Source organism: Zosterops lateralis (assembly GCF_965231275.1).
Source record: "Zosterops lateralis genome assembly, chromosome: Z".
Taxonomy (NCBI): Eukaryota; Metazoa; Chordata; class Aves; order Passeriformes; family Zosteropidae; genus Zosterops; species Zosterops lateralis.
The window spans coordinates 51,669,063-51,683,261 of record NC_139800.1 but is presented as its reverse complement, the minus strand read 5'-3'; the positions used below and the strand labels follow the sequence as shown (position 1 = coordinate 51,683,261).

The 14,199-nt window shown below is 36.9% G+C and overlaps 1 protein-coding gene across 1 annotated transcript in view; it reads right to left on the bottom strand.

Annotated features, from left to right (window-relative positions):
* ELAVL2 (ELAV like RNA binding protein 2) overlaps nt 1-14,199 on the bottom strand; it is a 47,496-nt gene that overhangs the window by 14,254 nt on the left and 19,043 nt on the right. Inside the window, exon 3 of the mRNA XM_083883017.1 lies at nt 8,225-8,328. Coding sequence (XP_083739143.1) covers nt 8,225-8,328 — 104 coding nt within the window. The remainder of the gene's footprint in view (nt 1-8,224; nt 8,329-14,199) is intronic.

The following is a 14,199-nucleotide window of genomic DNA, read 5'->3' as shown; positions in this document are numbered from 1 at the left end:
CTCCAGAGGAAAATGGGTTAAACCTACCTACAAAGCAGACAGATTTATATTGAGAAAAGAAATACATTAGGAGCAAGTATGCCTCCTCTGCAAGCACAATAAAAATCAAGGATTTACTGCTTTTTCTTCCAGGAATGTTCTTAGGGGCCCTTGTGCTAGGCAAGCATTCTTAACTTGCACTTAAATGTATATGAGATACCATGATTCAAGAACTGTTCTTAATTTGATTTCTAGTAAGAAGATGCTGCAGCACATCACAGAGATGAGGTCTCAGCTGTCACCAGTGACAGGTTGTTGCCTGAAACAGGAGAATACATTGCTGTATATCCACCAAGTTTACTTCCTGTCTCCCCTCAAGTAAGATTGTTGCACTCCAAACAAAGCTTCAAGGTCACTTTTCCCAGTACACAACCTTGTTGAAGATGTGCATGCTGCACTGAGCTCATGGTGGAAGCCTGCAGTAGCACATGTCTGTGGACAGAGCAAACTGGAAATCCAGACTTTCCTTTGTAAAGCCAACTTACACTGAGCTCTGTGGAACTAAAAAAGCTCAACACAGCTTCACTTACAAGTTTAGATTAAGCTGATAAACACAACCATACCCCAATAAAGGTCCTGCTTCTACAGCTTGCTGTACAATAGGGAATGCACTGAAAAAACAGAGAATGAAGCAACAGCCTTTCAGCATTATCATCAGAAGAGGTTTCACTATTTTAGTTCACTTTTCAAAGTTCTAGCTCTGACAGCTACAACCCACACCAGAGTCACAAGGGCTGAGGTGGGTCATGGCATCCACATCTGGTGCCACTCAGCTGAGGACATGAATGGACCAACCTGACAAACTTAGATTTAAGACCAGTTTTTATGTATCTTAGAGCATGAGGAGCAGAACTCTTCCTCAGGATATAACCAATTAAGGACAGCACACTGCTCAAAGAGGAAGACCTCATAAAATGCTGTCATATTGAGCACATAGGAAAACTAGAAATAGGCTTTCAGAAGTTTTGGTCCAAATCAGCTGACACTCAAAACACCATTTGGTGAACAGAAGCAAATGTACCTACATGCTAAGAACAGAATCCAGCTGGAAACCCTGCCACTGATGGAACAGAAGCAGGAGTTTCCCAGAAGCGCTCAAGATACTGTAGCAGTTCTAGATCAGGGTATAAATGTCTGATAAAAGGAAAACAATAATCAAGTTCACTGACATAAAACATAAGATGAGCATTATGCACTACAATCACACAATAGCAATTTTGCTTTGCCCTTGAAAGAACCAATACAAAAGAGCACTTTAAAACTTGCAGTCCATAGCTATCACTGTCCTGCTAAAAATAAGAAATACTTAACTTAGAATTTAAGTACAAATAAAATATATGAAATGAAAGGAGATCAAGACTACAAGCATTTTCCATTTCATACTTTTCACATTCTTAAGAATATCAAAAGACCTTTCCTCATACTTCATATTCATGATTCAGATCCCCACTCATGTCCAAACAATGACAGCACAGGAATTTCAGATGCACTGTAGTAACCTTTCAAGGAGGACAGGAGTATGTAGTAAAATATTAAGCCCTCCACATGAATAATACAAACAGGAATAGAATCTTAAAACATGAGACCTCAATTATTCTCCTGAAGAAAATGAGTAAACCTCAGGTTATACCTAAGGAGCTTCTACTACTGACAGAGACCCTTGGCAAACACAACACTTGGCAATCTCTTGCACTATTCCACAGGTACATCTAGAAATGCACGAAACACAACCATTGCAACTTACAGTTCACTGGAATATCTTACAATCTTTCTGGAAAAACTATTACTGCATGGATGAAAGACAGCAGAGTCAATATTTAATTTGACAAAAAATCTTGAAAGCTGCTAGATTAACAGAGGTCTATTTGTCTCAAGACTGCCATAATTTCAAAAGTAAGCATAACCATGTTTTCCATTTCTAAAAACCCTCTTACAAAGAAAACAGATATTGGATTAAAAAAAATAAAATTAAAAAAACCCAACGAACCAAAAAAACCCAAAACAAAACAAAACAAAACAAACCCCAAACACCAACCTCAAAATAACAGATCGTAGCAGATCTCTATGCCTGGCATTTACAGCAGTTTGAATCCATCAGAAGGCCACAACTTTCTTAGAAGACTTTTAGTAGCACGGAGAGAGCAGGGCACAAAGATGCAGCATCAATCTTAGTAGTAAGAGGAAGTGTTTTACTGACTTTTTGTAGACTTTTTTTAATTGTTGCTTTTACTTTCATAAGACTTGCCTTTTGAGCAATGCTTGCAGACTTTCATTGGCCCCTTCTAACATCTGTTTCTGTGTCAGGAATCTCCTATGCAACTCAGGAATGACCTTACTGAACTGCTGAAGCTTTGTGGCTGTGAAGCTGCTCAGCAGCCTTAGGGTGAGCTGTACTGGTCCAAGGATTCTTTCCCTCAGAGAAATGGATGGACTCTTGCAAGACACTCTAATCACCAGCAACATGGCACATGGGGCTGTGAGGACAGCATTTTATGGTTTGGCCTGACACTGTGTGTGAAGGGACAACCAACAACCTGGCCATAACGTGGTTTACAGGAAGTGACAGCAATATGCATTAAGAACTGAATCCTCATCTCAGCACTATTCAGCTACGTGAAAAACAAGCAGCCAGCTTGTTAAGCCGAATAAGTAACATTCGAAGTCTGAGGAGATTTCAATTTCAGTGAAGAACAAATTTTACCTGGGGGTGAGAAGACTTGTGTGTGTGTAGTACTAAAATCAAAATGCTGTCCAAGTTTTAACTGCTAACATAGCTAGAAGATGGCATAATTATAATTTATGTAGCTCCTGCAGAAGTTTAAGGAAAAAAAAAACACTTTATCCTTCTTCCAAGAAAAACTGTTCTTCTATTTCAGGTCTGCTAGAACAGTGCGATTTGACACTAAGAATACAGTCCTGAGTATTTAATTACTTTGTCAAGACCACTAAATGCTTTGGCATCATAGCCCCTCTCTCTGCCTTTTGTTGATTGACAACATCAGTAAAACTCACTAGCTTTAAATTAAACTTACACATGAAAGAATTCCCTTTTGCTCCTTACTAGATCAAGGTTCTTAAATACTAGAGGGCCAGGTGGAAAACAAACAAACAAACAAACAAAAAACAAAAAAAATCAAGAAGGTAAGGAGGGTTTCTCTCACCTTCACAGCTCACTTGCCTCTGTTAATAAAGAGTTTTTATGCAACTCATGCATACTTCATTACTTCAAGGATATTAGTTAATAAAAAAATTACTATAAAAAGGGACATTACCAAATTTTTTATCTACAATTATCAGTGGTGACGTCAGGAACAATCTCAATCTTTTTTACCTGTTGCACTGAACTCAGAAATCAAACCAGCATCTCCCTTTTTTCAGTATTTTGCTATTTTCCATTAAGTGTTTAAAGTGTTTTTAAGAGTACTATCATTGGTAAGATTTTTTATGGGTGCAGCTACTGAACAGTTTAATTAGAGGATAATTCCTTTAAAATTAATCTTGCTGGAAATCTAAATCGTGGTTCAAGACACCAAGTGAAATCACATTGCACAATGCCAAATTTTAATGACAACAACTCTAAGAACACTAATGAACATGCAGCATTTAATTTCAAGTCTTCTCTGGCTACACAGCACTTTTTTTGGCATTTATAAAACTGAATGCTTAGCATTCACTCTTTTACTGAAGTTTTAACTAGCTCTTCTCATTAAGCAACTTTCTACAGTAGGGCAGTAAACTAGGTGATGATGGCCAAATAGGACATCCTGTGTTTGTAGCCAAAAAAACTTATCAAATTCATTCTAACAGGAAGTTGGCAGAATGTTACACATTAAGCCTGCTCTTATTTTTATTACATGCAAAGTTATAAAGGAGCAAGAAGAAAACCTAGTTTAAACCTAAAGATTTAATACTTAAGATAAAATACTCCTTAAATTTCTATTCCCCTGAAGGTAATAATTACCCATGTAAACATCTCAATAATCCAAAGAACTTCAGAGAAGGAAAACTTTATTAAATTTGACTTTCAAGCAGCACTAAGCTAAGTAGAATACAGCTATCTTATAAATCCTATCTTATTAAAAAAAGACAACTCCAAGGACTCTAAGCTGGACAAAATATTTTTCCCCCTTTTCCAACACATATTTGCATACATGTCTACACAGGTCTCTACGCATTCTCTCTTAAGAGAACTGCCAGGTCCACTTTAAGCCCCCAGAACACAGAGCACTAGTATCATCTTTAGCGTCCCCATGGCAGCTACAATCCACAAAGGACCGTGTCCATCATAAAGGCAGACTAGCATCCATGAAGAAAAGTAAAATACTGTCCTGTGTCTCCCTGCTACCCCTTGTAGTCTAGGTAAAAGGCTGCCTCCTACCCACCATCCTGCAACAACTCTCAGCCAATCCAAAGAGAGGCCATTTGTCTACCCATTCCTTTTTAGACAGTGAATCTTAATACACTCTTGTTAATGCAGAACTCTTTTTCTTTATATTGAACGATACTTCTATTCAGATAATCTCACAATAAATTCACTTGTATCTTCTTTCTTTTTAGGAGTTTTCTCATAAAAACCCCCTAAAACAAGGGGAGGGGAAGGCATGGAGCATTTATCCTCTCCCAAGAAAGAAGGCAAAAGCCAAGACAACAAAAACATGCACTAAATTTTCTTTCCCCTATATGTAACGAAGTGATCCTCATAACCTGTTTGTTTCTCTGAGTTTTCCACATTTGGGAAGAACTCATCTTTCCCAGACAACCTAAATGAAAAAAAAAAAAAAAAAAATCATGGACAAGCAAGCATGTAAGCAGAAAAATCACTCCAGGAACAAAAATTCACGTTTTTACTGTCCCTTAAACAGAACAGAGATAAAAAGCTTGGCAGCACCATCATCTTCCAAAAGAGAAGTCACAGAAAATATTTTACCTTTTATGAGGTGCAACTTGTTTTCATACAAAAGTCGCATAATTCAATGAAGGCCCAATTTCACAAGCTATGTGCAGTACACATAAGCCTGTTTATATTGCAAATGACCATAAATTATGCCACAAAGGACACCATATAATAATGGAGGCATACCATCCAGCTGAGCAGGGTTCACGTATCTAACACACCCATAAATGGCTTTACCATCAGAGTATACACCCACCCCAACGTTTTACTATTCAGTTAAATCAGAAGGCAATACAACCATCAACTGATTAGACAAGACTAAGACTGCTATTACTTGCTTTGGAGATATGTACCTGAAAGTTAGTTAAGATACTTTGCAAATAATTCAGTGAAGTATTGCTTAAACCATTCCACAGGATTTTCCCTTAAAAAAGGAAAGAGGAAATAGGATTTTGTATTGCTATCCATATTAAAAAGCCCAACCCTTAAGAATTTGCAAATCCACATTTTTCAATGTATTTTTATTTCAAGAAAACACTAAGTGGTATGCCCTTAGGGATGAGAGAAATAGATCCAATGACAAGCAGGCTAGTATAGAAGCTGTGGATCAGAGGTATCTGGCACAGCTCCAATCCAATCACACATCAGGGTTAAGACAGTGAGTTTCCTCTGAATAGGATTACACTCAGTTCAGCCACAATGTGAGAATACATCTAACTGTGACTGAACCAGCAAAGTTCCTTCGAGTTTTATATACTAACAGGAAACAAACTTGAACCATCAATCTAGTAAAGTACTAAGCATTCCTACAGAAGTCCCAAAAATGCACAGAGAGAACAAATATATTTTTTCTTTTGAAGCCTAAATATACACTAACACTCCTATTTGATAATTTTTCATATGAAGGTACACATAAAGATCTCAGTTACGCACTGAGATTTTTTGAAGCGTGGGTGAAAGTAATGGGTTAGATTCTGAGTTTATCAAACAGGTTGAGTTTTTGGTTTGTTTGTTTTTTTGTTTGGGGGGAGGCGGGGGGGTGACTTTTTTTTTTTTTTTTTAATTGACTTATCAACTCTGGACAAATAGACACACCGTGGTCTATAAATGGGAAGTAACCTTTGCAAAGGCCCTGAGACTGGGACCTCGTAAGAGACTTTCTCCACCCAAGATATTGTCTCCAGAGGCAGAAAAGACCTCAGAGATCAACTTGACCTCTGCTCACCCTGCCTCCTAGCTGATCTGAGGAATATGTAAGCTACAAAATGCTCCACAGTAGGTTGAGCATTTCTACTGCTTCACAGATAAATGCGGTGAGGCTGGGACTAGATGATCTTAAAGGTCCATTCCAACCCCTAAACATCCTATGATTCTGTGATCTTCGAAAATCCAGTCACAAAAAAAGCTTGGCCTGAAACCTCATGAAAGGAGAGTAATAAAGGAGAAGAAAGTGAAGCAGTTTTTGCATTCAAGTCATGCCCATGATCACTGAAAGGTACTGCTGAAGCTCAACAGACCTGACAGGGGGTAGCTAGAGTGAGAATTGACTTGTAACATTAACAATTAGCATTTAAAGATCCTTTTCTCTAATTAAACAGATATTTTCTTTATTATGGCAAAGAGGCTATCATTTTGGATTCTGACAACTCCAGAGTTTCAGCTTTGCTTTAGATAAAGATATCTAATGTACAAACACCTGAAAACAAAGATATATGCTTTAGTCTCACTGCAAAGGTCTTTGTCCGGTATCTAACCTACAATCCCACTTTTTGGTCCTGGGAAGGCAGGAAAGAAAAAGCATCACTGTCATCACTCATATCTATCTACTTAATTTTCACCTTTTTGTAAGGTGAAAATTGATTAATTACTTAGCAAAGTGAAGGACGATTAAAAATTCAAATATGGCCAGTATAAAGTAAGCTACCACAACCACAACCTTTTACTCTGAAAGGAACATTTTGATTTCAGAGACCTGGCTTGATTTGCTATAACTATTTTGCCTATATAGTCAACAGAACTTACAGGTTGTCACCCTGGACCTACAGGTCATGTTGGCTCAATCCAACACATTACACGCAAAACATTACTACTGAACACCAAGACTCCCTTTCTCACCACCATGCAAAATACAGCTTCAAAAGTCCTGAAGCACAAAATTACTTTGCTCAATTTTCCCCCAAAATAGAAAATGAGAGAGGACTGTGGGCAAGAAGTACACCAGAAACACACAAGGAGCTTTCAGCAGCAAAGCATCTGTCCATGTCTTTCACCCATCTTACTTGTGTGCCATGAGTCACCATTTGTTACAAAGCAGTATTTAAGTTTCAAATAGTGTAATCCACTTTATTAAATCTTATGAATACAGAACAGACACTTTAGCCAAAACTACTGGTACTTTATTTTTGTCTCAGTTGTCTTTCAGTGGCTCTGCATTGTTTTTTAATTATGGATGTTTTTAAAGGTGAACTTTATTTCATGTCTCAAAAATGCTCCTAGTTAGAAGGCACCCACTATCCAAGTCATCAGGTAGCAAACCCTGCAGTTTAATTAGGAAGAATAGGCTAGTTGGAACATATACTGCCTTCAGACATCCAGATCTGTGAAGCATGTTCCAAAGTCTGCATTTCCTTATAATTCTATGCAATGTCCTCTCTCAGAATTTCAGAGTTCAATTGCTCAAATGAGTATCCTCAGTCTTCTGTTACTGGATTAAAAGAGGGGATGAGATAACTAATTCTCGAGATTTGTTTCCAGAAATTTGAGAAACTGAATTTAGTAAACAAGTGCATGAGGAGCTGTAACGTAACAGAAAAAGACAGGAATACCAAACATTAGAGACAAAGACCAGAGCCCTAGAACAGAGTAATGCATAGATAACTAATAGTTATTTCAGCACTTCATTCTAAGGATTTGTAAGAGAAACAAGACTACTAGCAACATAAAACCTAAGTATTAATAAGGAAGCTATACATCTTTGAGAAAAGGAGGATGAACATGGTGTTCAAATAACATGCAATATTGCATTTCTTCAACTAAGGTATGCAACAAAATCTCAGTTAAAACAAAATCAACTGTACATCTAAAGTGTTAAGTGGGTTAAGAAAACGCAATTTTCTATACCTTCTATATTTAATCTAATTCTAAACATAGACTACAAAGGACCATTTACTACAAGAAATCTTAGTTGATTCTACTAAGCTGAATGCTGAATTCTTGTTACACATGTAAAGGTAAAACAAATCAGGAAGTCAAAACAGTTCAGTTTCTTTAAATTATTTTAACACTACATACCTTTATAGTCTTAGTTTGAAGCCTCAATCCATTCAGGGTATTGATAGCTTTTTCAGCATCCTTGGGGTCAACATAGTTCACAAAACCATAACCCAAGCTCTGTCCTGATTAAAAAGACAAAAGACATCGTTAGTACTGCAGTGCCACACAGTGAATAGCTAACTGTTTAAAATCTAAAGACACACACTGAACAACCACTGCTTATATTGAAGAACAGTACCCACCCCAAAGAACAAAACTACAAAGGGTCACAACATCAATTTTTCCACCAACCCTGGCAGACTTCAAGTAGCTCCCTCTGTTCTTGTGTTCAACACAGAAATTGCTACATTTGGCTTAATGCAAGACTTAAAAACTGGTAAGCAGAGTAGGTTCAGAAGTGCATTATGATCTGTTAGACAACAGAGGGTCTGCAGAAGCATCAAGTTTAAACTGACATCAGAATCCACTACTCATTCTTAAACTTTCTTATTGAACATAAGTAGTATAGTGGCAAAATTCTGGACTACCTCTTGAAAATGAAGTACATTTAAAGTCACTCAATGTCAGAATTTGAGCCAAACTAGAAGCCAAAAAATTTTACAGATGCTATTCATATACTACTTAGAGCCTTTCAGTAACAAGGAATTTAAGAGCTTCTTTTGTTCCAATATTCAAAACAACAGGCACAAATATCTGACCAAGAACTAAATATCAGCCAAAGACGCAGTATTTATTTTCAGGGTTCTTTTTGTGCTGGAAATTCAGATGACAGATGGATATAAAGCATTTTTCATTAGTTCTTACCTCTGAACAATTGTCCCTTTCCAACCATTAATTTCGTCTAAGTACTTCTTAAACACTTGAGTTTAGCAGTGGTCATCTTTTGACAGCTTCAAAACCTACAGTATACTATTCCCTGAACTAGCATCCTACTTTAGAAGTATTTTTAGTGCATATGTGGAAAATTTGAACATAGTAAAAAGATATCCTTAGTAAGAATAATATCCTTTATTAGCACAAATCTTTCCAGAAACACTCCCATACTCTGAGGTGGTTTTGTTTGTTGGTTTGCAGTTTTCTGGGTTTTTTTAAGACATGATGTCTTAAAACAAGGTAAACAAAAACAAGGTAAAAAAACCCGTCAACAAGCCATAGGGAAGCATCTGACATATCTAATTCACAAAATGCTAGTTAGAATGATTAGCTTGGGTACACAACAACATAAAAGGATAAACAACGTTACATAAAGCACAAATGGCACGTTCATTTATTCTCCAAAAAAGACGTAACAGAACTCATGCTGTATCAACTTTTTGTATTGTATCTATAGAATATGCATTTAACAGTAGGTAATGCAAAAAAATAACAAGAAACTTTGCACGTAATTATATACGTAAGAGTATATAAGTAAGAGTTTACGAACTAGCCCATCATCACTGGCATTTACAATTTTGCACCTGTTATGCCTACCATGGCACCAAAGGTCAGAGAGTATCACCCCCCCAAAGCTACTTCCATTCTCTCACATCTCCTCCTCAAAACACCTCAGGCAACATACATTGTCTAGCTGGATCCATGAACAGGTTAATACATGCACTAACGGAGCATCCAAACCCCAACAAGACAGAAGACTGACCATCTGCTCTAGAGAACCCTGCTCTGACTAGGTTAGACTCCATTATTTTCACGCCTTCAGCTTCAGCATTTTGTCATGTTTCTGTAACAAATCATATGGAAATACCCAAAAGCATTTTACTATTCATTTACAGTCTACTTAGATATTGTTAAGTTTCTAATCCTAGAAGCCTTTTTACTTATTAGTTTGATTACAGTAGAGCAATTTATATAACTGTCACCTCCATCACTCCCATTGTCTGCAAAAACTTCCCAACAGTGTCACCAAATAAAGAGGAATCTCTCTTTTTGTGCATGACTGATTTCAATGTTATCAGCAGAAATGCTGATTTAAGGTGTTTGTTATTAATCTCCTGAGAAGGCCTTTTAAATGACAGCCTTAAAAGATGTTAAAATCTTTAAGAGAAAGCTATTTCATACAGGATGTTTCCAATACAACATTCAGTCATTCTAAATCTAACAGAATAGGATGGGAAGAAATTATTTCTCCTGTCCCTCTATGTTGATGTGATCTGTTTTTCATACAAAAACCACCCAGATGGCTGCAGAAAAAGAGCTTAGTCAGATGTTATAAAGGATTCAATTCATGACCATTCTTCTGGAGACATCCTATTAGCTGAACTTGATAAATATTAGAACACTAGCCTAGAAAGGTGCACCAAAAAAATCCAGTAATTTATTGAGGAAAAAGTCTGAAATAACTTATGCAATTTTATTCTACGCTTTTACAGTGAAAGAAAGGCTTTCACCATGACAGTGGTAGAACACTGAAACAGGCAATCGTAGGGCTCTGTAAAGTCTCCATTCCTGGAGATACTCAAGAATCTGAATCAACATGGTCCTGAGCAACCTGCTGAAGGAAAATCTACTTGAGAAATTGAGGAATGCTTGAGGAAATGACCGGATTATCTCCAGAAGTTCTTTTCATCCTCAGTGAACCTGTGAATGAAATTCTATTTACTTCACTTTTGTTTTACTTAGGTTATAATCTGAAATTCAAAAGCATTCTCTAAAGTCCTTTTTTACTTAGAAAGGTTAAGAAATCGCAAAACTTCTTAGACATTAAAATTATGCCTGAAGATTAGTGATTTAATTAGACATTAATAATAATTTAAAGTCAAAAATCACCTTCTCAGCACATAAGAAAGATAAACGTTGACTTTGAACAAGCAATGCAAATAATTGTAAATCAAACCTGATTCCTGGAATCAGTGTTTGAGGAGCCACTCTTACAACTTCCTGCTTATATTAACCACTTGTTAAGTGGTTTCTCAGTTCATAGATAGATGGCTGAGATCCAGAATATTCAGGCAAGCATTAAATAAAATGCAGTAGAAGCAGCTATTCCAAACACCCCATCATGTATCTCATTCCAAGCTACGTCTGACAGGTGGTGGGAAAGTACAAAGTGGGTTACAAGAAAGAACTGAGTTTCTAAGTTCTATGTGAAAAGGACTTCAGCCCAAACTTACTCAAGTACCGCTATGGCTGTATAAGCTAAAGAGAAGCTTCATCTTACTGTGGATTTCAGACAAGGGAGACCACCACATCCACTATGCATAAATTTTACTCAAATAAAATTAGAGGCAACTGGCTTGGATAACACAAACCTCCTCTGCAGTTTTTCCTCATTCCTCAATGTCTAAACATTTGCTTTCAAGACAAAACAAGGAGAAGGTAGACTTAAACCAAATCAGCCACCACTTAGGATATTTAAGAGGAACTTCATTATTTAATGAATGTAACGACTAGTTGTATTGCCTGAAGATAAGGACTGAATTGAACAATGACAGAACTGGACTCTTCCATCTGAGCTTCTTCCACACCAAACTCCATTTGCCAAGACAGCAACATCCTACAGAACACACATTTGTCTCTAAGTCTAGTAACATGCTTAAAAATAGATTATGTGTCTGAGTCTGCAAAAAGGTAAAAGAATAAAGAAGGTAAATCTATAGATATCCACAAGTTAAACAATCCCCAGACTCAAATGTGTATCAAAAAAGCTACTCAGTCTCTTACTAAGGAGGCAGGCTCTTGTCTCGGCTTCATGTTTCCAATTTGTGATTAATGACACTGTCTGAAAAAACTCGTACACCTCTCCAAGTTAGCTTTCCTGGTGCTCTCCCTGATACTATATTTTTAGGTATTTGGAATAGCCAGTTTAGCTTTTTGAGGATCTTCAAAATTAAGGCCTACTCAGCCTTAATACAGATGAGAGAATATCTGTGTCATCAGCCCTTTATTTCATAACTCAGATCTACAAGCAGTATTAAATTCAGACTATCCTAAATAAAGGTATGTCAAGAGTTTCTTATTTAAATATCAGTTGAGCTTAATCTCCTGGACAGTTCTTGTGACTACTTCACAAACCTGCTTAAAGATGTTTCTGCAAACCTCCTACTAGATTTTATGCTTTCAATGCTATGAATTATTAGACAACACAGTGCAGAAAAATCCCAAATTAGTTAAATGATTGGTAAAAGTCATCTTAATCAGGAAAAATAAAAAAAAATTAATTATCTGGAAGGAATGAGTAAATAAATGGGGAAAGTCAGTCTGACTTGAATTCTTCTTAAAAAAAAAAATCTAAAAACTCAAAAGCCACATAGTAGAATTAGTGCATCTCATAAGCCTGTATAAAACAGCAAAGAAGTTAGAATAAAAGCTATGATTTGAAAGTTCACATTGGACATTCACAATTAGTAATTACATTTTATGTTTTATGTAACTGATACTTGTAACAAATTCAAATTCAAGCACAAGTGGCAAAAAAATTTTTTCAGTTAGGCATCTCTTTGAACTTAGACACGCTAGTGACTGAAAATGTTCAGCCTCTGTGGCCTACAAGAAAGACTTTAGAAAGCACTGTGCTATACTCAGTTCAATAGGGGAAAGTGTTCCATATTTATTTCATTATTTTGAGCTTCATAAATATGACCTGATCAATATGTATGATTATGCAAACCCAACAGTAAATAATTAGATAATGCCAATTGCATTTTTGGCACTACAGTCAATATATGATTTGAGAGAGGAAGGGCAAAAAGCTATTTCAAACAATTTAATTCTAATCGTTCTAATCAGACTGCTTGAGACACTGATTGGACATCCAAGTGTACACTAGAAAAGCATAAACAAAGTAATTTACCATTAAAAAACAAATAATCAACACACTGATTCAGTATTTAGGAAAGGAAAATAGACAGACTTCATAGGCATCTATCATCATAAGATCGAAGAAGTTTCAAGTTGAAATAAGTAAGTAGGAAATAATAGCTACGGTCACAGTGCTCCTGCATTTACTATTGTGCCTTGAAAGATGAAATTTTTTTTAGCTTCAAGAGTACACAGGCTAATTGACAATACTTATCAGAGAAGAACCACAAATAAACTAGTTGTATCCTACCCAAGTTGTTTCATAATTGCTTCCTCTAAACTATAAATAATGCACACAGCTGTAAAAGCCTGAAGAAAATCCTCTGCTGTCCAATATTCAGAACAAATAGATGCTATCCAGAGAGAAGTCACATAAAGTAGATGTGATAGAGGTGACACTCATCCATTTTTAATGTTTTGTTTTTAAAGGTAAATAAAGAGCTCTGAAAAGCTAAATAATTAAATCCGGCCACGGATGTCAAGGCAAACAAGAAAAGCATCTACATAGAAAGCTGGTGAAAGAAAAGGTTAGGGAAAATGTGGACCCTCTCCCGAACAGGAAGATGTCCTGGTTATCAGGAATGTAGAGAAGTCTGAGGGATAATGAACAACCTTTCTTTCCTCAGTGTTCAGCAGCAAGTGCTCCAGCCACACTGCCCAAGTCCTGACGAGCAAAGAAGGGACTGGGACAATGAAGAACCACCTACTGTACAAAAGCATCAGGTGCAAAACCACTTAAGGAGCCTGTAGGTACACAAGTCCATAAGACCTGGTCAGATGCATCCAGGGGTTCCTAAGGGAACTGGCAGAGGAAATGGCTAAACCACTATCCATCCTATTTGAGAAGCTGTGGCAGTCTGATGACTTCTACTAAGTGGAAAAGTGGAAACATAACCTCTATTTTCAAAAAGAGAAACAAATGAAGTAGGAGAACTACAGGCTTGTCAGTCTCATCTCTGGGCAGGAGATCACAAAGCAGATCCTCCAGTTAAGGTAAGACACAAGGAAAACAGAGAGGTGAGAGCATGGTTTCACTAAGGGCAAATTGTGCCAGACAAATCTGGTGGCCTTCTATAACAGGGTGATGAGGGAAGAGTGACTGATGTAATCTACTCACAGTTGCACCAAGCATTTGATACTGTTCCACACAACGTTCTTGTTTGTAAGCTAGAGAAGATTCAGTGGTGACTAAGGAATTG